Source organism: Neoarius graeffei, chromosome 4 (assembly GCF_027579695.1).
Source record: "Neoarius graeffei isolate fNeoGra1 chromosome 4, fNeoGra1.pri, whole genome shotgun sequence".
Lineage (NCBI taxonomy): Eukaryota > Metazoa > Chordata > Actinopteri > Siluriformes > Ariidae > Neoarius > Neoarius graeffei.
In genome coordinates, this window is record NC_083572.1 from 26,278,090 (window position 1) to 26,305,509 (window position 27,420).

Genomic DNA, 27,420 nt, shown 5'->3' on the forward strand with positions numbered 1-27,420 from the left:
CCACCCGCACTGTAAACAGTGTTGGCAGAGTACTGCTTCCCCCTCCTGAGGCGCTGGACGGTTTGCCAGAATTTCTTCGAGGCCGACCGATAGTCCTTCTCCATGGCCTCCCCGAACTCCTCCCAGTTCCGAGTTTTTGCCTCCGCAACTGCCCGAGCTGCAGCACGCCTGGCCTGCCGATACCCGTCGGCTGCCTCAGGAGTCCCGGAGGTCAACATGGCCCGATAGGACTCCTTCTTCAGCTTGACGGCATCCCTTACTTCCGGTGTCCACCACCGGGTTCGGGGATTGCCGCCACGACAGGCACCGGAGACCTTGCGGCCACAGCTCCGAACAGCTGCGTCCACAATGGAGGTAGAGAACATGGTCCACTCAGACTCAATGTCCCCCGCCTCCCTCGGAAGCTGGGAAAAGCTCTCCCGGAGGTGGGAGTTAAAGACCTCCCCAACAGAGTGCTCGGCCAGACGTTCCCAGCAGACCCTCACCATACGTTTGGGCCTGCCAGGTCTGTCCAGCTTCCTCCTCCGCCAGCGGATCCAACTCACCACCAGGTGGTGATCAGTTGACAACTCAGCCCCTCTCTTCACCCGAGTGTCCAAGACATAGGGTCGGAGATCAGATGACACGACTACAAAGTCGATCATCGACCTCCGACCTAAGGTGTCCTGGTGCCACGTGCACTTATGGACACCCCTATGCTCGAACATGGTGTTCGTTATGGACAAACTGTGACTAGCACAGAAGTCCAATAACAAAACACCACTCGGGTTCAGATCGGGGAGGCCGTTCCTCCCAACCACGCCCCTCCAGGTGTCACTGTCATCGCCCACGTGAGCATTGAAGTCCCCCAGTAGCAAAATGGAGTCCCCAGTCTGAGCACCCCTCAGTACCTCTCCCAGGGACTCCAAGAAGGCCGGATACTCTATACTGCTATTTGGCCCGTAGGCACAAACAACAGCAAGAGCCCTCTCCCCAATCCGAAGGCGCAGAGAGGCGACCCTCTCGTTCACTGGGGTAAACTCCAACACATGGCGGCTGAGCTGGGGAGCTATAAGGAAGCCCACACCAGCCCGCCGCCGCTCACCATGGGCGACTCCAGAGAAGTGGAAAGTCCAGCCCCTCTCGAGGAGCTGGGTTCCAGAGCCCAAGCTGTGCGTGGAGGTGAGCCCGACTATCTCTAGCCGGTACCTCTCAACCTCCCGCACAAGCTCAGGCTCCTTCCCCCCCAGCGAAGTGACATTCCATGTCCCAACAGCCAGCCGCTGTGTCCGGGGGTCAGGTCGTCGAGGCCCCTGCCTTCGACTGCCACCCAATCCACACTGCACCAAACCCCTACTGCTACCTCTGTGGGTGGTGAACCCACAGGAGGTCGGGCCCACGTCGCCTCTTCGGGCTGAGCCCGGCCGGGCCCCATGGGCAAAGGCCCGACCACCAAGCGCTCGCATACGAGCCCCAACCCCGGGCCTGGCTCCAGGGTGGGGCCCCGGCTGCGTCCTACCGGGCGACGTCACGGTCCTGGATTTTTTCTCCATAGGGGTTTTTTGGTGAACTGCATAGTAGCTAAAAGCTGCTTCACCACACTTTGTTTTAACAACAGGCTTTACCAGTAAATTTTGCTGCTGCGATCTGGTAGATCTGATTGGGTTAGGCTGCTGTAACATAGAGAGGTAATTGGGCCCTGTACCATTTAGAGATTTGTACACCAGCAGCAATACTTTAAAGTCAATTCTATAGCTTACTGGAAGCCAGTGAAGGGACCTTAGAATTGGAGTAATGTGCTCTGTTCTTTTTGTTCGTGTAAGAACCCTAGCTGCTGCATTTTGAATCACCTGAAGTCATTTGATGGTCTTTTTTGGCAGGCCTGTGAAAAGGCCATTGCAGTAATCAACCCTACTAGAGATGAAGGCATGTATACGTTTTTCCAGATCATTTTTTGACATACAGTAAGTCCTCTTAGTTTGGAAATGTATTTTAGGTGATAAAATGCCAATTTAGTGATTGCTTTCATGTGACTGTCAAAGTTTAGCTCGCTGTCAATGAAAACACCAAGATTTTTAACCATATCTTTTGTTTTAATCCCCTTTGTGTCAAGAATAGTGGTAATCCTGAGTCTTTCATCTTTTTTCCAAATAGAATTACTTCTGTTTTATCTGTGTTCAGCTGAAGAAAATTTTGTGACATCCAGTTGTTGATTTGGTTGATACACTGGTAGAGACATTCAAGGGGGGCATAATCATTAGGTGATAGAACAAAATAAATTTGGGTGTCATCTGCATAGCAGTGATACAAAATTGAGTTGTTCTTGATAATCTGTCCAAGTGGGAGCATATAAAGGTTGAATAGTAATGGTCCAAGGATCGACCCCTGGGGGACACCACAGGTCAAGGACATTGATGTTGAGGTACAATTTCCCATGGTAACAAAGAAGCTTCTAAGTATGATTTTAACCAATTGATAACTTTACCAGTCAACCCAACCCAGTGTTCAAGTCGATATAGCAGTATGTTGTGATCAACAGTATCAAAAGCTACACTGAGGTCCAGTAACACCAGGACCAATGTTTTGCCTGCATCAGTATTAAGACGTATGTCATTTATATATTTAATCAGCACTGTTTCAGTGCTATGATTGGCACGAAATCCTGACTGAAAGTTATCAAAACAGCTGTTTGATATCAAGGCAGTTAATTGATTGAAGACAATTTTTTCAAGGATTTTCCCAATGAATGGTAGATTTGATATTAGCCTGTAGTTGTTTAATATTGAAGCATCCAGATTATTCTTTTTAAGTAGGGGCTTTACAACGGCTTTTTTCAGGGACACAGGAACAATGCCAGTCTCTAGGGATGTATTTATGATCTGAAGCACATCTGTAATTATGAGGTGAAGAACAGACTTAAAAAAGTTGGTGGGCAGAATGTCCAATTCAGATGTTGAGGAACTGAGATTTTGTACAGTTTTTTCAAGAGTCTCGTAATCAATCAAACAAAATTCTGACATTGTGTTGAAATTGTCTGTCTGTGTCACTGGTGATTGCAACTTTTCAATTATTTGCAACTGATATATATTATGAGCAATATTCTGCCATATTTTATCAAGTTTACCTTTGAAGAAGGATGCAAACTCATTGCATTTATTAACTGAGAGAAGTTCAGGTGCTAATTGTGGTGGGGGATTAGTTAGCTTCTCTACTGTTGAAAATAGCACACGGGCATTGTTCATATTCCTGTTGATGATGTTGGAGAAGAAAGACTGTCTTGCTTTATGAATTTCATAATTATATTTACAAAGCATCTCTTTATGGATTTGATAATGGATGTGAAGTTTAGATTTGTGCCATTTTCTTTCAGTCTTTCTACATTCTCTCTTTAGCAATTTAACAGCCGGCTACTGCTTCCATGGTGCTTTCTGCTTGTCATTGACTCCTTTGATTTTGAATGGAGCAATATCATCCATAATTTGGGTCATATTTAAATTAAAAATTTCCAGTAAATCATCTACAGAGTCTGACATTTTGGTTGAGATCCAAGAGAGAGCTTGCTCAAAGAGAACACGTGTTGTCGTTTATGACTCTCCTACCCATAGTCATTGAGCTGTTCTGAATGTGAGGAGACATAGAAACATCAGAGAAAACACAGAAATGATCAGATAAGGCCAGGTCAACAACAGTAGTAGAAACAGTAAGACCCTTTGTGATGACGAGGTCAAGGGTATGACCACGAGAGTGGGTCAGCCCCTGTACATGTTGTACTAGGTTGAAGTTGTCAATAAGTGCAAGTAGTTCTCTGGCATAAGTGTTTGCAGGATTATCTACATGCAAGTTAAAATCCCCACATATAATAAGACAGTCAAACTCTAAGCAAATGACTGACAACAGTTCACCAAACTCTTCCAGAAAAACTTTGGCTGAATGTCTCGGAGGCCTGTAAATAGTTAATAACAATATGTTAGGAGAGCATGTAACAAGTGCACATAAGTGTTCAAAGGATGTAAAATCACCAAGTGAGGATTGTTTACATTGAAAAGAGGCTTTGAATATATTTGCGATCCCTCCACCTTTCCCCTGTCGGGTAGCACTCATGAAATTAAAATTTGGGGGAGCTGCTTCAATAAGGGTGGTAGCACTATTTGCTTGATCCAGCCATGTTTCAGTTAGAAGCAAAAAAATCAAGATTGTGTTTGCAAATAAGATCATTAATTAAAAATGACTTGTTTGAAAGTGATCTAACGTTCAGAAGAGCTAGCTTTACAGAAAGTCTAGAAGTAATATCCGCTTGGGCACTCTGATGTTTTGAAACAGGAAGGAGACTAGACTGGCTTACCCCCTGGGTTAAATATGCGCTATGTTTTCTATTTCTTATCAACACAGGAATAGAGAATGGCATAGGCATACTGGGTCCCAGCTTGTTTTCAAAACTACACCCAATGCAGGGACCCACAGCACATCATACAAGACTCTGTATGTTCCATGAGGTTGGGAGGGGGAAGGATTGAGATGTCATGTATTTTTTAGATGGTGAAAAAGATTGGTAGCCAGCTGAAAGTCCTGGGTGAACACAATTCAGTCTGTTGGTTGATTTTCGATGAACTGGGTACACTGCTTGTCGCGAATGATTTGGGCTGGAAAAAGAGAGTGCAGCCATTGGCAGCAGTCTCTGCATACTTTTAGGGAAATCCATGCAGGGGGGAGATGGAGATGGTACAACAAAATCAGAAGAGCAAGACAGATTGGGACTTTGGTGAGGTCTTTGTGACCATGACCGTCTCTGTGGTGACTGTCTCCCTGACAGTCTCTGTGATACTTGCATGGGGTCAAGATGCGGATGATGCAGCCTTGGCATGATTGTCTTTGGTCAGGTCCTCAATCTGGATGGAATCGCATGATGGAATCGCATGCTCACATTCTCCATGTGATTGTTGATGTCCTTGGCAGTCTGCCCCAGATGGTTCTTGGCAGTCTGCCCCAGATGGCGCTGTGTCCTTGGTGAAGCATCTATGCTGTACTTGCATGGATGAATGTTTTGACTTTGCAGAGGTATTGTTGATATTTGTAACTGGGTCAGTCTGCAATATCTTATCAGCAGTTTTGCTCAATGTTGGCTGAGAGAAAAATGCATGTTGGAGACAGAGGCTGTAGTGATCAGCTAAAACTTTGGTCCCAGTCTGGCTGAGTTCAGTGCTATTTGGCTTGAAGAATTCTCTGCAATTCCAGAAAAGGTTAAAATTGTCTATGAAGTTCATACCAAATAAAAAACAAGTTTTTCCAAGCCAGGTGTTAAGACTGAAGAGTCTAGTAAATGCAAAGCTTCCCCTTGCAGGGAGTGGGCCACTGATAAAAGATTGGGCTGAAACAGGGTTTCATAAAAGATTGGGTTTTATCAAACAGGGTTTGATAAAAGATTGGGCTGAAACAGGGTTTCCCCCTTCATAGCCCCTACAGATACAAGCTAGGGTGTCATCCCCATAGGGAGCCTGGCCGACCAAGAATTGGCCTCCCCTAACCAATCCCCTCCCCTAACTAATCTTACTGATTAGGTGACATTGTGCATACCTGTATTCTCGCTTTCTTTCTTTCTCTTTCTTCCCTCTGTCTGTCTTTGTTGAGTTACATGTCGATCCTGAGACACCAGTGATGCTTTCTGCTCCTCGAACCCGCCTGATCCATCTTGATGCTCTACATCTGGCTGGAGTCTTATCACATTGCTCCTGTGCAGGATGGCCCCATATGGACAGTTGAAAGTTGCACTTAGAAGTTGGCTCTGGACACTTACAGTTTTGCTATTATGGCTGAGGCTACAATTGACATGATAACTTTAGGACTGCATTTGTCATGAACAATCTTGCATTCAAGTTTCCATCAATGAACAGTTGATAACTTCAACAAAACAGACTTCATGTTAAAACTATAATGAATTTCCTGGTTACACAGTTGCACTTTGTGACTATATAGGACAGTTATTAGAAGCAAGTTATTTATAATCATGCTATCTGTTATCACCCAAATGAGGATGGGTTCCCTTTTGAGTCTAGGTCCTCTCAAGGTTTCTTCCTCATTTCGTCTGATGGAGTTTTTCCTTGCCACCATCACTATAGGCTTGCTCATCAGGGATAAATTATGAATAAAATTAGCTCATGTTTGAAACCTTTAATTTTCTCTAAAGCTGCTTTGTGACAATATCTGTTGTTAAAAGCGCAATACAAATAAACTTGACTTGAAGATGGCACCCCACTGATGCTCCTGGAAGACTTCAACCTTCGCCTAGAAGCCTCCCACTCTGCTGCCTTCCTTCCACTACTTTGATCTCTCCCTGCTGCACTCACCTCCAACCCATAAAGCCAACAACTTTCTAGACCTGCCCTTAGCAAAAAGAAGTTTATTCAAGTGTACTATGAGTATACTTATTTTTTACTAAAACTGCAGAAGTATACTTGAAGTTGACTTTTTATAAACTATATTTTATATACTTAAGAGTAGTATAGTGAAGTATACTTGGCTTATACTGAAAAGTATAAATAAAAGTCTAAGACTAAGTACATTAATACTAAGACTTATACTTTAATACTAAAACGTATACTTTAGTATACTTTTCACGTTTTTCTGCCACAAAGTACTAATACTTAATATATCTTGCTCCAAGTGCATAATAAGGTCAAGTCATTGACTCATGCTTAACATTTAATTTATATATTAATATAATATAATGCTGGAGTTTAAAACTTTACAGTATATAGTATGTGTGCTCAATTGCATTATCTTTATGTACCTTAAAATCATACACAAAAACAGAAAAACTTTTGACTTGACTTTATTGATCAATTTCTCCAGTAAGGAAGGACTTGATTTCATAGGTCTTTATTTTTGAAATGTTTGAAAATATATCAAACTTGTTTTCAACATTCTGTCTTGTGATTTTGTAAATGCATCACACTCTTGTGTACATACAGTATGAGTAAACTTTAAGAATACATTAAGGAGTATATTTCCAGTATATAAATAGTAAGCTACAAGTAATATGCCAAGCAAACTTAAAGTATAACAAGTAAACTAGTGAAATAACCAACGTTTATAACAGTATACTTAAAGTATACAATAATAAACTAAAAATAGGGACTTGAAGTATGTAACCAAGGGGTGTTGTGGCTCAGTCAACTAAAGCGCCAGACCATAAATCTGGGGACCTGGGTTCGATTCCAACCCAAGGTAATTTCCTGATCCATTTCCTGTCTCTACACTGTCCTATCCATTAAAGGTGAAAAAAGCCCAAAAAAAGAAGTATATCGATAAGTGTACTTGTGGTATACTTTAAGCATGCAAGAGGGATATGCCAAGTACATTGATAGTATATAGATGAGTGTACTTGTTGTATACTTTAAAGTGTAGTTTTGCAAACTTAAAATGAACTTTAAAGTATACTTTTATAAACTTGAAATGTTCCAATTTAGTCCAAAAAAGTATTAAATTTGTATACTTTCTAGTACACTAAAAGTACATGGTCTGTAGTATACTTGCTATACTTATACTCATACTGAAGCATACTTAGAATGAACTTTAAGTATACTACTTTTTGCTAAGGGTGGTTATCCTCAGAAACTGCTTCACTTCAGATCCTACAGTTACCTGCTCTATCTGTCTGACTACTTCATTGAATTTCCCCTCCCTCTTCCTCCCCTCCATTCCCCCTACTCCCACTGTTACAGTCCATCGTATCCTCTGTGCCATCTCTCCATCCTCTCTTGCCTCCTCTGTCACTGCTTCCCTCCCCCCTTTGAATCCATTTCCAATCTTCCCACTGAATCTAATGCATCTTCTTTGCTCTCCTCTCTCTCCTGGCCAGTGATTCCCTCCTGTGTTTCCAGGCCAGCAAGATCTTCTCCTCCCTGTCCTTGGATGTCTGAAACACTTTGCTCCACCAGAAGCAGCCTGTGAGTAGTGGAGAGGAAGTGGAGAAAATCCAGGGCCCTGACAGACCTGTCTCACTACCAGTCCCTCCTGGCAGAATTCACAACCTCACTCACATCAGCTAAGATTAAATTTTATCATTCCAAATTTCATAACTCCATCTTTAACCCTTGTTAACTGTTCTCTGTTTTCTCTTTTCTCCTCACTTTAGGTTAACATGGGGTGGCCTTGGGCTGGAGTGCCCTTGAGCAAGGCACCTAACCCCCAACTGCTCCCTGGGCACTGTAGCATGGTTGCCCACTGCTCTGGGTATATGTGTGTGCTCATTGCTCACGTGTGTGTGTGTGTGTGTGTGTGTGTTCACTGCTTCAGATGAGTTAAATGCAGAGAGGAATTTCACTGTGCTTAATTGTATGTGTGATCAATAAAGTTGTTGTTCTCTTTTTCTTCTCAGCTCTCCACCAGCTACACCTCAGTCCTCCATTACTGCAGAGGACTTTGCAGTCTCCTTTCAGGAAAAGACTGTGGCCATCTGTAACTCCTTCACCACCCCTCGGCTGGAGAGATACTTTCTCTCCAGGTTTAAATGGGTCCACATCACCCCTCTGCTGAAATAAATCCACCCTAGACCCCTCTGTCATCCAGAACTACTGTCTGGTTTCTCTTCTCCCCTTCCTATCAAAGACGCTTGAATGTGCTGTTGCTAATCAACTCTCCTCTTTTCTCTCTCAGAACAACCTCCTGGATTCTCACCAGTCTGGCTTCTGAGCCAGAGACTATGTTTCTCTCTGCATCAGTGAGGCGCTTCCTGCAGCATGTGCCACCTCTCTCTCCTCTGTCTTGATTCTCCTAGACCTTTCTGCTGCATTTGACACAGTTGATCTTCCTGTCATCCATATCAGTACTAGGGATCTGTGGGATGGCCCTGGGTTGGTTCACGTCCTCTCTCTTTGGTCCACTGTCATGTGTCAAAATACATGTCAAATAGGTGCCACATGTGCACATATGATCAGTCGCAGCTGTGTAGCAATGATAATCACAGTAGTGCTAACATTCAGTACAACAGCACAACCTCGAGTGTGATATTGTTTTTATACAACAGTTCTCATCTCATTATCTCTAGCCGCTTTATCCTGTTCTACAGGGTCACAGGCAAGCTGGAGCCTATTCCAGCTGACTATGGGCGAAAGGTGGGGTACACCCTAGACAAGTCGCCAGGTCATCACAGGGCTGACACAGACAACTATTCATGCTTACATTCACACCTACGGTCAATTTAGAGTCACCAGTTAACCTAACCTGCATGTCTTTGGACTTTGGGGGGGAAAACCAGAGCACCCAGAGGAAACCCACCCGGAGAACATGCAAACTCCGCACGGAAAGGCCCTCATCAGCCACGGGGCTCGAACCAAGACCTTCTTGCTGTGAGGTGACAACGCTAACCACTACACCACTATTGCGGCTACCAGATCCAACTAACCAAATGTTCAGAAGCCGCGGTGGGCTAAGCAGGGGAAACAATTGTCTTACGCGCACTCAATGATCCAGTGTCCATGTGATTACTCCTGTTTCTGTAATTTATTGCTCTCCATTTCATTTAGACTCCAATAGTCTTTCCAAGTGCAAGGCAGAGCAATAACATCCAAACGAACAGAAGTTTTAGTTGAGTCCATGCGATGTGCTATGTGCGGTACACAAAATATAGCCTTCCCCATGCTCACCCCATGCCAAACCGAACTGAAGCACAGGTGTCAGGTAAAGCTAATTAAGGCTCCCAATTGCGCACCGCATACGCCCAGCGCCACACCATGTCCAAAAGTAACCAATAAAATGAAAACACAAACGAAATAAACCAATACCCATAAAGTTGACACCATAATGAAAAGCAAAAAAATAAAATAAAGTATTTATGGCTCCTACAACCACCGTGCCACCTACAACAGTTCTATAAAGAAGAAATTAATATTGAGTAGGTGACATTTTGGATAAAACATGGCCAAATGTTGTGTTTGTTTTTTGTCCATTTGCAGAACTAGATCCCAAACAAGCCACACTCACTTTATTGCATGTCCACTAGCTGGCTAGCTAGTTCACATTGATTTGTAAACTCTAGAGACTGCTGTGTGTGAAAACCCCAGGAGATCACTGGTTTCTGAAATACCAGTCCATCTAGCACCCATGCCATAGTGAAAATCACAGAGATCACAATTATTCCCATTCTGATGTTTGAAGTAAACATTAACTGAAGTTCTTGATATGCATCTGCATGATTTTATGCATTGTGATATTTTCAAAGGATTGGCTGATTAGATAACTGCATAAAACAGCAGACATATGGATGTATCTAATAAAGTGGCTGGTGAGTCTACACCGAAGAAAATTGAGTTGGATTTCAAAAGGATTACTAATAATGAATTTACAGGGATTTTGCTGCACAAAAATTCTAGCAGAGTGGCGGCACGGTGGTGTAGTGGTTAGCGCTGTCGCCTCACAGCAAGAAGGTCCGGGTTCAAGCCCCGTGGCCGGCAAGGGCCTTTCTGTGTGGAGTTTGCATGTTCTCCCCATGTCCGCGTGGGTTTCCTCCGGGTGCTCTGGTTTCCCCCACAGTCCAAAGACATGCAGGTTAGGTTAACTGGTTACTCTAAATTGACCGTAGGTGTGAATGTGGGTGTGAATGGTTGTCTGAGTCTATGTGTCAGCCCTGTGATGACCTGGCGACTTGTCCAGGGTGTACCCCGCCTTTCGCCCGTAGTCAGCTGGGATAGGCTCCAGCTTGCCTACGACCCTGTAGAAGGATAAAGCGGCTAGAGATAATGAGATGAATGAAAAATTCTAGCAGAGTATCTGTCACATGCTTTCAGAACAAAAACAAACTTGGTTCTGAGAATGGTGAGTCGGCCCCTTTAATCCCAGTTACATTAAACTGTGCTGTTGCTAACGGAGAGGGACATGTATTGGCTGGCTTTTTATTTGTTATACAAGTTTGTGAGTCAAAGGGAATGCATATGCTGATCCTAAAATACTGCTTTAAAATTCTGTACTTTATGTTGATGCCATACACAGTTCTATTGTTTATCAGTCTTGATAAGCAGCTATTTTATCTGTTCAACATATGTGAGAGTATTTTATGTCTCTGGGGGCATCAGAATGTGTTAAAATTCCCATCTCTGTAGCCAGTTATAAGCTGTGAAATACCCTTCTTCCTTTTGATCCATTATTAGCCATTTTAGAAAGACTACTTTCCCATTTCAATATTTTATGGGCCTTGCACGCACACACACACACACAAACAAACATAGATATCACGAGAGGCTGGCTGGCTCTCGGCAGGACCCTTCAATCAGTGCAAGGACACAGAGGTTAAAATAAATCAAGATTTTTAATGTTATGCCAGGAAATTAAACAGAAAAGGTAACTCAAAAGTTCAATGCTCAAACGAAGATGGATTCCCAAAAGTCAAACTCAAGCAATGTCTCTGGCTTTAGAACAACAAAATTATAGGCAGGTTTCCTTCAGTCCAATATCCCGTTCTCAGAACAAACAAAATCTTCTACCTTACTTTGAGTCCAGTCAACAATCCCTGTAGTCTTTAGCCCGGCGGCAGCCCAGTAGCAGACATTCCTAACACAGGTGAGTCCTTCAGTGCAAAATCCTTCAGGTAAGAATTCCAGATGAACTTTTCAACAACTACTCCACCCAGCAGGTTTCACTCAGCAACGGGACTCCATGAACCCCTCTCCTCTCCAGCTTCACACTGAGAGTTTTGAACTCTCACAAAGTCCTCTTACTCATTAGGCCCTCATTGGCCACAGGTGTGCTGCCGTGTTGTGAGCTGAGGGGTGAAGTTCCTAACTCCACCACCAGATGGAGTTATAGCTGCCAGAAGTTGGAGCCATCTGTGTGTGACGTAGTGCCCCTTGACGACACAGCCTCTCGGGATATCACAAAACAAACAAACAAAAAAACCTGTTTTAGCTTGCTACAATTATTTTCAGATCATGGTGAAACTAAGATCTTGGTGCAATTGTAGTATTGTTTAGCATGAATTTATGATTATGTTATACTTAGGAGGTATTTTAACATTAAGCTCCTTTAAGCTGAGCCTAAGTACACTTTGAGTTTAAATGTTGAGAGGACCTTGTATGCATGTGATCATCTTGTATACTCCATCACTGATCATCATTGCAAAGGCATTTCGCATGAAAAACACTGACCCAACATTAAAGTGCATATCCTGGACCAATTTCGTTTTTTATTTATATGAAAGTATGTCCCTTTACACACTTATCCAGAAGGGTAATTTTGCACAAGGCCATCTGTCTACAGCAGAAAAAAATAAAATAACAAAACGCGTCTGGAAAAATCCCAAGGGAGTCTGGAGCCAGAGTCGTGACGTCACCTGCGGAACCGCCAGCTGGCTGAGAGAGCTTGCATGGTTTCAGTGCACAGCCTGTGTAGACCAAATTTTGCAGCTAGCGATTTTGCATTGAAATATGGAACTGTCACCTTCAGCTTCAGCTTCTAAACCCATGGATTCATGTATCAATTCTCATCTATCTATTGTTACATAAATCATATTTTTTCTAATTACTATTATGTATTTATATATTTCTTACTTTAGAAGAATACTGGCTACTGTAGGAGAAAGATTTCATAAGCTACACACATGGAATCGGCTAAACAGGGTTGTATATACATTTGTGTTTGACAGGTCCCAAGATCTCAAGCCCTGACATGCATATCCCTTGATACATGTGAAGTAAAATGTAAAGAAAATGTGACCTTGGGCACTGTGTGAGATGGCTGCCTCTCCAGTAGCTCTGTAGTTTTTAGCTCTTTAAACCTCTTTTTTTCCACTTTTTTACTTTTCTGCTGTTCTTATGAAGACCTAGTGTGTGTTTTTCTTCATATCCCATGAATATTTTTAACTTTAAGCCAGTTTTCTTGCTTATTCGAGAGAGGAGCTGCTGGCCCTGAAAACAATGGGACGAGCCGGGATACGATTCCCCATCCCGGCTGAGCTGAGGAGGAAACCCAGGAGCTGCAAAGCCGGGGCTAAGCTAAAGGCTAGGCTAGCGGACAACCGGCAGCGCTACAAACCATCCATTCCCTCCATTACCATGGGGAATGTGAACTCGCTGCCAAATAAGGTCGATGAGCTATCTGCACTGAACAACCAGCGGATTCACCGGGAGAGCAGCTTATTTATTTTTACAGACATGGCTAACACACCTTGTACCAGATGCTAACGTGGACCTGCGGGGATTCCCTGCTGTGAGCAGGGGCGCCGCCAGAAATTTTGGGCCCCATGAAAGATTTGAATTTTGGGCCCCCCAACTTTGCCCACCCTCGTCACAATTGCACTATTGTCATTATTTGACTTTTGATAGCCCATGGACCTTGAGTTTGTGACTTTGTTATTACATTTTATGTATTAACCTACCAGGGACTAGATGAAAACTGGTCAGTGACTAATTCTGGTGCATGAAACGGAGATCGGCGCCGCCCCCGAGGTGCCGATGTGCCACTTGGAGGGGAAAAAGGGAAGGACGGACAATCACAAATGAAAATTCAAGATTTTGCCACATGCCTTCTTGTGCTAGGACAATTGGTAGTGAAATGTGTGATGTGACTGCTAATAAATCATAGAAAAAGTTTTCTACCCAGCATCAAAATACCTATGGAAATCCCATGGCTTGTTATGTGTTAGGTAGAAAGCTGTGTGTACTGTTCTGCAAAAAGGGAATATGTTCAAAGCAAAGTGTGTCTAGACAGAAATTTGAGCATAAGCAGAGTTAGACTATTGGTTGCCCCTCCATGGACCAGGAGTGTGTCCGTTATTAGCAACACTTTAATCTAGCAAACTGTATATGGCGCTCGCTCATTAAAAACTTCAATCCTAAATCATTTATGGGTTGTATTGCTGCTTACCTCCTTCTCCAAAGGGGGGTTCAGTGGTTTGGTAGGGCGGAGGTCCCCCTGAGGCTGAATCTGTGCATATTTAGGGCACCCCATTAGTTATGAAACTGGTTATTAGCACTAGTTATTAGCACCAGCATAATGTAATATTTCATCTTGTTTATCACACAAGTCAGTTCAGTTATTAAAATGGAAAAAATGTCACTGTACAAACTGTAAAAGTGTTCTCTTGATAGGCTAATCCAACCACGTTCATACTGTTCATTTACCATTCGCTAATATTTTGAACACACGTGAGCGATAGCTACCTTTCTTTGGGAAAAACTGAGTGACCAGTTGCCTGCCTCTCCAGTCCCTCTCAGCTTTCAGCTGCCTTTCTTTACGTTTTTGACAGCCACTCTTCATATTTAGCGATCATAGACTGTACGCACTCCACTGCTGGCTGGCTGGCTGCTGCACCGCGACACAGCAGCAAGTAGCGTTGCACTGATCAGCACACAGATTTAACGCATCGCGCTTCTACCAGAACTGGACCGTACCATTTCGCAAAAGGGGGAGGGTTAAATGACAATATGTTGAAGAACTCAAGAAATAGACAACCTTGTTCAATTAGCTCATTTTACCAGATGGAACATTGCATTGTTGTTATTTCAAAAGTCTTATTAAAATAATTAAAAGCATATTATCAGCCCCTTAAAGGGCCCCATGGCAGTGCTGGGCCCCTAGAATTGTTCTAACCTTTCCCCCCCTGGTGGCGCCCATGGCTGTGAGAGCCGACAGAGACACTAAAGCATGCGGGAAAGGCAAAGGTGGGGGACTCATCATTTACGTGAACAACCGCTGGTGTAACCCAAAACATTTCTCCGTAAAGACAGTCTTATGTTGCCCGGACTTGGAGCTGCTAGCATCACCATCTGTGTTTACATCCCTCCGAGGGCAGACGCAGCCGCTGCATGTGAGGGGATTCACTCTGTCACAACAAGGCTGCAGACACAGCACCCTGAGGCATTTATGATCATTTCTGGGGACTTTAAACATGCTACTTTGGACTGTACTTTGGCTGCTTTTTACCAGGCTGTGGACTGTATCTTTTTAATTTCCCTGAGGGAACCCTCCCAAAGGGATCAATAAAGTTCTATCTAATCTACCTGTAATCAAGTGTATTATCACCCAGCGCTTTCGTGTTGTTTACTTTTGTGTGTGTCAATAAATAACATTATCCATGTACCACACAAACACAGGAACATCTAATTTAGAGTATAGTCTCTCTTATTTCTTACCCTGGCAACAGTCAACTTGTGAATCACTGATTTTCTTAGTCTTTTTCTCGGCTCTGCTTTGGTCCTCGGCTTCCGGGAGCCTCGCATGAAGCGCTCCTGTTTCTCTCTCATTGTCCAGTCTTTTGGAAAACGATGAGTACTAATCCCATCAAGATTGGTGTTGCTACACCCTCCTATGATACGTCTGTTAACCATTTTAATAATTACGTGATAACATTGAAGAAATTTGCAGAAAACCACCAGGTCGTTTTCTCATAAACAAACCAGCGCTGACGTAAGATTTGGAAGGAGGCGTCCCGCACGTGACGTCACGAAAATCAATGTTTGCCGGGAAATCCAAATGCCAAGTTTTTCAGAGGCAGACAAATTTGCCTCAAATGGCTTGATTTCAACTGAATTTTTCTGGTATTGCACAAGGTAAAAAAATTGCACAAAATGCAAAATGTGACAGATATTTGACGAGGAGTTTAATATAAAATAGGAGAATTACATTGATCTTGGGGGCGGCACGGTGGTGTAGTGGTTAGCGCTGTCACCTCACAGCAAGAAGGTCTGGGTTCGAGCCCTGTGGCCGGCGAGGGCCTTTCTGTGCATGTTTGCACAGAAATGTTTTGCATGTTCTCCCCGTGTCTGCGTGGGTTTTCTCCGGGTGCTCCAGTTTCCCCCACAGTCCAAAGACATGCAGGTTGGGTTAACTGGTGACTCTAAATTGACCGTAGGTGTGAATGGTTGTCTGTGTCTATGTGTCAGCCCTGTGATGACCTGGCACCTGGACCCTGGGGTCCAGGGTGCACCCCGCCTTTTGCCCGTAGTCAGCTGTGATAGGCTCCAGCTTGCCTGTGACCCTGTAGAACAGGATAAAGCGGCTAGAGATAATGAGATGAGATGAGATGCACTTTAAGATTAGAGGTTTCGTATGAGTCATCAGTAAAACGTGCTCGTGAATTTCTTGCAAAATGCGTCCAAATCTTTGCAGTTTGAACATTCTTGGGCCATGAATGCAACATAAATTCACCTTCTGTCGTGTTGCTGCACCCGCCAACAACACATTATGTCAAGTCAAGTCAAGTCAAGTTTATTTGTATAGCGCTTTTAACAATAAATACTGTCGCAAAGCAGCTTTACAGAATTTGAATGACTTATTTTATCCCTAATCTGTCCCCAATGAGCAAGCCTGTGGTGATGGTGGTAATGAAAAACTCCCTCAGACGACATGAGGAAGAAACCTAGAGAGGAACCAGACTCAAAAGGGAACCCATCCTCATTTGGGCAACAACAGACAACATCTCATCTCATTATCTCTAGCCGCTTTATCCTTCTACAGGGTCGCAGGCAAGCTGGAGCCTATCCCAGCTGACTACGGGCGAAAGGCGGGGTACACCCTGGACAAGTCGCCAGGTCATCACAGGGCTGACACATAGACACAGACAACCATTCACACTCACATTCACACCTACGGTCAATTTAGAGTCACCAGTTAACCTAACCTGCATGTCTTTGGACTGTGGGGGAAACCGGAGCACCCGGAGGAAACCCACGCGGACACAGGGAGAACATGCAAACTCCACACAGAAAGGCCCTCGCCGGCCCCGGGGCTCGAACCCAGGACCTTCTTGCTGTGAGGCGACAGCGCTAACCACTACACCACCGTGCCGCCCAACAGACAACATGACTACATTAACAGTCCTAACATAAAGTTATACGTGGCATGGCAATAAATTAGCTTAAAATAGAGGATTGAAGTTGCAGTTAACTCTGTGCTTTAGTATAGCGAAAATGGCGAGGAGACCGATAGCCTTCCTGCTGTGACGTCACAGATGTCAAGGTCATTCACTCAGACTGCTACCTATATGAATCATTTTAATCGTAAAAATTACTATATTAGATTTATTGTTAACACTTAAAACTATTCCTATGCCATTCTTGAGGTCTCAAGGCATTTATAAACAAAAAATGAGGCCATGGTTCTGCGTATCTTCTTTAAGGATCATACAGGAAATCATGCAGCCTATACTACTGTGCAAAAAGATAAAGATGTATCATTTGGTGTTAAAGTTGAAAAATGTCAGCAGCCTTATTCAGCTCAGTTAGCAGAACTGAAAGCACTCACAGAGGCTTGTAAATTGGCTAATGGTAAATCAGTTGAGATTTGCGTGGATTCGGTATATGCTCATGGTGTGTGCCATCTCTTTGGAGTGGTTTGGAAACAATGGGGTTTTAAGAAAACTGATGGTACTCCTATTAAACATTTAGATCAGATAATTTAATGATAATTGATGTCCGTTATAATGATGCCTGTTAAATTAGCTATCATAAAGTGTCAAGCACATAAAAAAGGAAGTGACTCTGTGGTTGCAGGAAATAATGCGTCAGATGAGGTAGCTAAGTAAGCTGCACGGTGTCAAGTCTCAGTGATGGCACCACTGGTTTCAGTGGAACCTATAACAACACTGGATGATTTGGTAACAATTCAGAAACAGGTATCACCTTATGAGAAGAATGTGTGGATACAGAGAGGTGCTAAACATGATGTTCGTGGGTTGTGGACATATAAAAAGCTCAATAAACTCCCCCCCCCACACACATACACACAGTTTTAGCTTGCTACAATTACTTTGAAATCATGATGAAATTGTATTATTTCGCATTAATTTATGATTATTATACTTATGAGGTATTTTAACATTAAGCTCCTTTAAGCTGAGCCTAAGTACACTTTGAGTTTAAATGTTTAGAGAATTTTGTGTGTATGCGATCATCTTGTATACTCCACTACTGATTATCATTGTAAAGGCATTTCATGTGAGAAACACAGACCCGATAGTAAGTCGTAAAACCCTTAAAATGCCATATGGTAAATGCAAGTAAGTCTGTTTTCTTTTGAAAAATAGTGGGAAGTATGTTTTGCTGGGCAGCACAGTGGTATAGTGGTTAGCACTGTCACCTCACAGCACGAAGGTTCTGGGTTTGAGCCCAGTGGGTTAAATTGTCCATAGCTGTGAATGGTTGAAGGCAATGGGAAACCACTACTGTAATTCTTCCCTAGAAGACTTGATGGCTGAAACCATCAGTCCAGACCTGCCATTAGGTAGAGCACAAAGAAGATGTTTAGCCAATGAGAAGCCCTCGTTTGGCAGCCAATCAGAAGTCTGTGTTTTAAACAAAGAGATTCCTTTTACAATGACTTTAATAGACCCCTTGCACGTGATGTCATGCATCACGTGATAATTTTTCCTGGGGGACAACAAGACATCAGCTTTCCTGTAAGCAAGGCTTAATCTGTCTTAAACATGATTGGAGGATGCAGGAGTAGGAGATTGTTTTTCACAGCAGTAGGAAGAACCCAGTACACCTTTTTATCTGTATCTGTCTCTTGTCTCTCCAAGGCCTGTCATACAGTTACAGTGTCCGGCCATGATATTGCCATTTTCTTCACTGACAATCCACGGAGTTAAAGGTTTTTCAGTTATTCTTTGCAAGTGGTTAACCTGGAATATAATATAGACCCCTTTCACATGACGTCACCGCGCCACGAGATTTTGTTAGGCGCCATATTGGAAGACCAAGTACATGCACTCACAATATAAAACAAAGTATGAGCGAGAGTAAAGTGACACGATGGATGATAATTCTGGTTATGTGAGTACATTACCAGTTGCAGAAAGGGCACGGTATGTGGAGAAACTGGCTGTGATTGATGGGTTTGACCCATATGATAAGACTCGCGGCAAGGGAGAATGGAAACATAAGGAGGATCTGACACCAATTCTGCCATCTGTTTGCTACCCAGACATTGTAAACTATTTGTTGTTTACACCCAGTGCCTACACTCAGTGTTCGAACTATGCCGATATTTTCGGGGGGCCCCTTTTTTTCCCTTGGGTGTGTGTGCTTGCGCTTGTCTCAGAGCGCGGATCTCCAAACACATGAGAAGCCTATCTTACGCACATATCACGCGGACTCCACACCTCCACACACGCATCGCGTCTGAAGTCATAACTCATCAGGGGAAATCGTGTCCGCATTGGCATGTTCAAAAAACAACCTCGCGTCAACAATGATACCACACGCAAGAAAAAAAAAAAACAGTCAGGCTACTCAACAACCAACCTGGCAGCAGCGAGCAAGCCCCAAACCATCCTAAATTATTATTATTATTAAATTGTAGAAGTCTGGGAGGCTTGCTCCTCATACAGTTATCAACTTGGGGCCAATTTAGCATGTTTTAAATATGAATTTCTTGCGTTTGCTTACCTCAAAGTGTCCGCAGATCATGCACAGACTTATCCATTATATCCACAGTTTTTTGCCAAGTCTCACACAGGTTTCTTTCAAGTCTACTGTTGGGCCAATAAATCATAAATAAAACAGCTCAGATTTGTTTGTTTAAGTCGTTTGCCACTCCACTTTATTCTCGTGGGTTCACATACCACTGCCGTTATTATCCCCTTCTCACGAGTTTGTTGGTCTTCCAAAATGGCGCAGGGTCTGTTTACTTCCGGTTTCGGGTGACGTCAGTGAAAGGGGTCTATAGGTTGTATTCAGTCACGTGACTTTTGCTTGCGAATTTACTTCCGGTGAATGAAGTGGTGGTCAGGTAAACCAATTTGGCCATCGTTATGCAAAGAGCCAATGAAAACATATCAGACTATTTTCGCAGTTTAGAGGACAATGGATAGTCAAGATACCTTCAGAAAGTTGCTCTTTGTGATGGGATAGATCCGTACACGCTAACAAAGAAGGATTTTTCTGATAATTTGAAAAAATTATTCATCCATTGAGTTCCCCAACATCTCAAACTATCTGGTGCTGCAGACATTCTACATGGAAAAACAGATAAAAACCTAGAAGAGCATGGAGGCATGCAACTTTTTATATGTGGCTGGGTTAAAGATCTGGGGATCAAGACACTTATTAAAACAGAGAAATTGCAGTGAGAAGGTACATTTCAACATCTATGTAGGTAATGCTAGGCCAAAAATCTACATTGTTACTCGAATTGTTTCAAGGAATTTTGTATGGATCATAACCACTAATAAACTCTAATTTCCATGTATATGTTTCTTTTGCTCTTTCTTAGATTATTCAAGAAATCCAGGAGTAAAGCTTTTTTAGCTGTAGTTTTCTTTGAACTACAGATGTCTGACATTTTCAATATCCGCTTGTCTTCAAAGTTCGCTTGTCCCCCAGGACAAGGGTAGCAACGGTTGCTAATTTAAGTGTGATGTCAGTGCAAGGGGTCTATAGGAGCCACCATTTTGTTTTGGAGCAGTCCTAGGGCAGGTCTCCCTAAAAGGGACCCAACTTAAAAACTAATGGAGGGAACTTAGACTCCAGTGTTTTTTTTTTTTCCTGGAATCATTCACATTTGCATTGGCTCTGTGCAAATAAAAGCATTTTAAGGCAACTTCTTTCATGTAAGTATATTTTTGGCTACTTCTGAGGTACAGACTTCCATGACACATACAATTTTAAAAAATGTAAGCATTTCCTTTAGGTTTTGTTTATAAATGTATTTAGGGGAAATTATGTGCTATACACATAAAAACATATTTCTACACTCTTATATGTCGAAAAATGACACAAATTATGTGTAGCACTCTAGTGTACACATTTTGTGTCAATGTCAGCTGTTTTACATGTAGTTATGTGTACAGTAGTTTTAAAATTAAAACAACCTGTGTATTTGTTGACCGCATTCAACACAATGTGTGCAGACTGATTTGCTTCACACAGCACATAATCCATTAATATGTGTACACATCTTCATGCTAAACTTCCTGACACATTCACTGTTTTATAAGCATAAACAGAGTGAATGTGTCAAAATTAATATAAGCATTGTCCCAAAACTAACCCATAAATGTGTACGAATTTAAGACAGTTTTTGTCAGTTTAAACAGCCTTTCTAAGAATGGAGTCAGGTATATTTTTTTATTTTAATAAAGTCATCATTTTATAAGTCAATATTTAGTTAAGTCAATAAATTAATACTTTTCTCTGCATTTAGTTGATGTTTTGAATGCTTGTTAAAGTTAGCCAACTGAATTTTTTTTTTAAATTTAGGTTTAATACATGTAGGGAAAAGACATAGCCCTAGATTATAGCACTATATTATAGCATATATATTATATCCCTATATTATAGCCTTATAGCATAAGGGGAATTGTAGACAATATTTGATCACTTCCACACAATACAGCTTTCGGTGATGATGAATAGAACAAGAGATGTATCGGGCAGAGAGCAGGAGACACTGTGTTTGAGATATACAGTATTAATCAAGACATAGTTGCTCATAAAGAGTTCATTGGCCTTTATGAGGTTTCTCTTACTGCAGGAGAAAATCTAGCTAGGGTGGTGATTTCTAGTACAATGCCTGAATTTGCCCATCAGTGGGTTACGAGGACAGACATATGATGGGGCAGCAAACATGGCAGGCAAATATAATGGGGTATAGCCCATCATCAGGAAAACACAACCTCTCACTCCTTATGTCCACTCTGATCCCAGTGTGTAAACCTCATTACACAGCAGGCCTGTATTGCCTTGCCAGGTATTCACAGCTCTCTGGAGTGGGTCAGTGAATTGTGAATTTTAGTTGGACAATCAGGGAAAAAGAGAAACACATTTAAAGGACTTCCAAAGTCTGAGGAGGGCCCCTGTTAGACTATCAGACTCCTTTGTCTAATAAAGTGGAAAATTTGTGCAAGTGACATCCATGCTGTGCTGAACCAGTATGAGCACATAATGCATACTTTGAGTGAGATGGCAGCAGGCAAGTCAGATGCAGCAGGAAGGGCACATGGCTTATATGAATACTTTCAGCAGGGATTTTTGTGTGCTTTGGAGACAACAGAAGAGTTTGAGGTTCTCAGTGTATCTCTCCAGAGCAGAATACAGAGCATACAGTGGTGCTTGAAAGTTTGTAAACCCTTGAGAATTTTCCATATTTCTGCATAAATATGACCTAAAACATCATCAGATTTTCACACAAGTCCTAAAAGTACAAATTGTGTAAAAGTTGTAAATAAAGAGAACGCAGTTAAACAAATGAGACAAAAGTATTATACTTGGTCATTTATTTATTGAGGAAAATGATCCAATCTTACATATCTGTGAGTGGCAAAAAGTATGTGAACCTCTAGGATTAGCAACTGCTAATCCTAGAGGTTCACATTTGAAGGTGAAATTAGAGTCAGGTGTTTTCAATCAATGGGATGACAATCAGGTGTGAGTGGGCACCCTGTTTTATTTAAAGAACAGGGATCTATCAAAGTCTGATATTCACAACACGTTTGTGGAAGTGTATCATGGCACGAACAAAGGAGATTTCTGAGGACCTCAGAAAAAGCGTTGTTGATGCTCATCAGTCTGGAAAAGGTTACAAAACCATGTCTAAAGAGTTTGGACTCCACCAATCCACAGTCAGACAGACTGTGTACAAATGGAAGAAATTCAAGACCATTGTTACCCTCCCCAGGAGTGGTCAACCAACAAACATCACTCCAAGAGCAAGGCATGTAATAGTCGGGGAGGTCACAAAGGACCCCAGGGTAACTTCTAAGCAACTGAAGGCCTCTCTCACATTGGCTACTGTTAATGTTCATGAGTCCACCATCAGGAGAACACTGAACAACAATAGTGTGCATGGCAGGGTTGCAAGGAGAAAGCCACTGCTCTCCAAAAAGAACATTGCTGCTCGTCTGCAGTTTGCTGAAGATCACATGGACAAGCCAGAAAGCTATGGGAAAAAATGTTTTGTGGATGGATGAGACCAAAATAGAACTTTTTGGTTTAAATGAGAAGTGTTATGATTGGAGAAAGGAAAACACCACATTCCAGCATAAGAACCTTATCCCACCTGTGAAACATGGTGGTAGTATCATGGTTTGGGCCTGTTTTGTTGCATCTGGGCCAGGACGGCTTGCCATCATTGATGGAACAATGAATTCTGAATTATACCAGCGAATTATAAAGGAAAATGTGAGGACATCTGTTCATGAACTGAATCTCAAGAGAAGGTGGGTCATGCAGTAAGACAATGACCCTAAGCACACAAGGTGTTCTACCAAAGAATGGTTAAAGAAGAATGAAGTTAATGTTTTGGAATGGCCAAGTCAAAGTCCTGACCTTAATCCAATTGAAATGTTGTGGAAGGACCTGAAGTGAGCAGTTCATGTGAGGAAACCCACCAACATCCCAGAGTTGAAGCTGCTCTGTACGGAGGAATGGGCTAAAATTCCTCCAAGCCAGTGTGCAGGACTGATCAACAGTTACCGGAAATGCTTAGTTGCACTTATTGCTGCACAAGGGGGTCACACCAGATACTGAAAGCAAAGGTTCACATACTTTTGCCACTCACAGATATGTAATATTGGATCATTTTCCTCAATAAATAAGCAACCAAGTATAATATTTTTGTCTCATTTGTTTAACTGGGTTCTCTTTATCTACTTTTAGGACTTGTGTGAAAATCTGATCATGTTTTAGGTCATATTTATCCAGAAATATAGACAATTCTAAAGGTTCACAAACTTTCAAGCACCACTGTAGCTGTGTGTCACATACAGAAATAGAGGAAGAGTAAAGGAAGTGTACTTTTGGTTGTTGTGAGTAGTATGGTAGCTAGGCCAGGTAAAGTAGTTGTAATTTTGAATGTTAACATCAAGGACAGGTTGTAGTCACTTGGTCAGTAAGGACTCACTTGGTCAGTGTGATATATTATCGAGAGGGATGCCGGCATGTGGTTGTTACTTTATTGAGCCATGCTTTTTCCGCATTGAACAATGCGCATGCACGCTACACCCTGACCTGTTTGTATACACACACAGATCCAGATAACATAGATCACAAACCTAACTGAACATAGTTACCCTACCACAAATATGTGGTAAATCAATACACCACATTATCCCCCCTTTTAGCTGAGAATAACAGTCAACTAAAATAATTCCACAAAAAACAAGTTCACATATTCATAAGGAGTAACCACAGAAATATTAACAACATTCATTTTCTTTTTTGGTTCGTGAACAGCAACTGTCAGGTGACACATAACAACAAATGGCTTCAGTTAAACTTAAATAACATTTTGTACCATTTTGGTATTATTATTCCCTACTAACCCCATACAGTATGAGTGCTCAGGCATATTAGCAACAAGCATGTATTTAATCACGTACAGAGTGTAGGTATACAGTCTCATTGCATAAATCTCTTGGGTGGTTTACTCACTCGTGTTGAGCGCCTCAGAGCCACGGGTTCAGGCTCCAGGAACTCTGGTGTACAGTGGAGTCAACAATGTTCTGAGAACCACTGCAGTCCTTACCATCCAACTGTTCTACCTGAGAGTTAGTTACCACTGTGTCAGGTTCAGCTGTGCCTTGAGCTCACAGCTGGTCTCCACGACATCTGTGCACTGTGTCAGAATCCCGCTCTCTGACCTCATATGACACAGGGCCAGTCTGTCTCACCACCAAACCTTGAAATCCACTTGTGGTCTCCTCCCAAAGTGCTACGCAGGTACACAGCGTCATCCCTGCTGAATGATCGATCTGCAGCACTGTGGTCGTAGTGGTCCTTTTGTTGATACTGTCTTTTGCGCACTGTCTCTTTGGTGCAAGGCTTCAGGAAATCCAGCCTTGTGCGGACATGTCTGTGTAAAAACAGATCAGCAGGAGACTGTCCAGTTAGGTGTGGTCTGATACTGCAACAAGAACAGGGACAGCTCATCATCGATGTTCATGGTAGTGTTGGCAAGCTTTTTCATACCTGCCCTGAATGTCTGAACATATCTCTCAGCCAGACCATTTGTCACCAGATGTCCCAGGGCACTTGTTGTGTGCAGAATCCTATTCTGCTTGACAAAGGTCTTGAACTCCTTGGAAGTGAAAGTGGTGACATTGTCTGTTACAATTTGCTCCAGCAATCCATAGGAGGCAAACAGTCTCCTTAGCTTTGTCACAGTAGCCTGGGAAGTGATTTGTGACATCCAAAATACTTCCAACCACTTTGTGTATGAATCAACCACGACCATGAACATGTTGTTCAGGAAATGTCCAGCAAAGTCTAAATGTAGTCTTTTCCAGGACTCACCTGGAAACTCCCATGGGTGTAGTGGAACGTGCTGAGGCCTTTTTTGCTCCAACTGACATGTTTCACATTCTTTACACATTTGCTCCACGTCTAAGTCAAGATTTGGCCACCATACAAATTTACAAGCAAGAGCTTTTGTTTTCACTATACCTTGGTATAGTATTGAATTTCCTTTAACACTACTTTTCTCATTTTTGAGGGTACAATGACTCTGGTCCCCCATAGGACGCACCTTGCTCTGTGGATAGGTCTTTGTGAAAAACACTTTCAAAGTTTCCTCTACTCAGGTTGGCCAGCCTTCCATGACATACTTGTAGACTCAGGCTACCTCACTGTCGGTGCGTGTCATCTGGGCAACTAGTGTGACATTGAGCATCGCCTCTTGTAGATGCTCTGCAAGCAGTGAGTGGACAGTAGCCGATGCTACAGTAGTTCCTGTGTTGCTGGTCTCAGGTAAAGGGCAACGGGAGAGCCCATCAGCATTGCTGTGCTCTTCTGACTTGCAATAGACAATGTTGTAGTCATAAGCTGACAGTATAATTGTCCATGGCTGAATGCGTGCAGCAGCCAGTGTAGGCAGACTCTTGTGCTTGCTGAAAAGTGTCAATAAAGGGTGATGGTCAGTGAATAAAGTAAAATGTCTCCCCCAAAAATACTGGAGGAATTTCTTTACGCCGTAAATCAGTCCAAGCGCTTCCTTCTCTATTTGAGAATATTTTTTTCTCCCCTGGAGACAATGTTCGTGAAGCATAAGCAATTGGTCATTCCTCTCCATTAGACATGGTGTGTTGGATCACTGCTCCAATGCCATATGCAGAGGCATCGCATGCCAAGGTGTTCTGCCTCAGTCCATTTCCAAGTTACAATTCCTCTAAGCAGTCTGTACAGTGGTGCCAACACCATGCTCTGTTGAGGCAAAAATCTCCCATAATAGTTTAAAAGTCCCAAGAAGGCCTGGAGCTCCTTAACGTTGGTAGGAGCAGGAGCAGGAGCCTCCTGTATTGCTCTCACCTTGTCCTCTGAAGGGTGAATGCCACGCTTGTCCAGTACATGGCCCAGGTACTCAAGTTGAGTTTTGCCAAACTCACACTTTGAGCATTTCACTCATAGTCCATTCTCCTGCAAGCTTTGCAGGACCCTTTGAAGGCTGTGGAGGTGGTCTTCCTCCAAGCATCCCATAATGAGAAGATCATCAAGAAAAACTACCACTGGTAAGTCTTTCATCATATTTTCTACAACCCCAATTCCAAAAAAGTTGGGACAAAGTACAAATTATAAATAAAAACAGAATGCAATGATGTGGAAGTTTCAAAATTCCATATTTTATTCAGAATAGAACATAGATGACATATCAAATGTTTAAACTGAGAAAATGTATCATTTAAAGAGAAAAATTAGGTGATTTTAAATTTCATGACAACAACACATCTCAAAAAAGTTGGGACAAGGCCATGTTTACCACTGTGAGACATCCTCTTTTCTCTTTACAACAGTCTGTAAATGTCTGGGGACTGAGGAGACAAGTTGCTCAAGTTTAGGGATAGGAATGTTAACCCATTCTTGTCTAATATAGGATTCTAGTTGCTTAACTGTCTTAGGTCTTTTTTGTCATATCTTCCGTTTTATGATGCGCCAAATGTTTTCTATGGGTGAAAGATCTGGACTGCAGTCTGGCCAGTTCAGTACCCGGACCCTTCTTCTACACAGCCATGATGCTGTAATTGATGCAGTATGCGGTTTGGCATTGTCATGTTGGAAAATGCAAGGTCTTCCCTGAAAGAGACATCATCTGGATGGGAGCATATGTTGCTCTAGAACAGGGGTGTCCAAACTGATCCATAAAGGGCCGTGTGGCTGCAGGTTTTCATTCCAGCCATGCAGCAGCACACCTGATTTGGCTTATTCAATCAACTGACACACCCACCCTTTAATCAAGGGTGGATGTGGCTGCAAGTATTTGACTGTGTGAAGACAGTTCAGTTGATTGAATGAGCCAAGTCAGGTGTGCTGCTGCATGGCTGGAATGAAAACCTGCAGCCACACGGCCCTTTATGGATCAGTTTGGACACCCCTGCTCTAGAACCTGGATATACCTTTCAGCATTGATGGTGTCTTTCCAGATGTGTAAGCTGCCCATGCCACATGCACTAATGCAACCCCATACCATCAGAGATGCAGGCTTCTGAACTGAGCGCTGATAACAACTTGGGTCGTCCTTCTCCTC

At 42.7% G+C, this 27,420-nt stretch overlaps 1 protein-coding gene across 2 annotated transcripts in view; it reads left to right on the forward strand.

The window, feature by feature from the left end:
- npepl1 (aminopeptidase like 1) overlaps positions 1-9,038 on the forward strand; it is a 169,311-nt gene extending 160,273 nt beyond the window's left edge. The window contains exon 14 of one of the 2 annotated variants that reach the window (XR_009654509.1): positions 7,857-7,871. Coding sequence is in view for 1 of the 2 variants with exons in the window: in XM_060919071.1 (XP_060775054.1) it covers positions 7,857-7,895 (39 nt within the window). In the remaining variant the exon portion in view is untranslated. Of the gene's footprint in view, positions 1-7,856 lie in introns of both variants that reach the window. The other variant, XM_060919071.1, reaches the window with a different exon arrangement.
- The last annotated feature ends 18,382 nt before the right edge of the window (positions 9,039-27,420 follow it).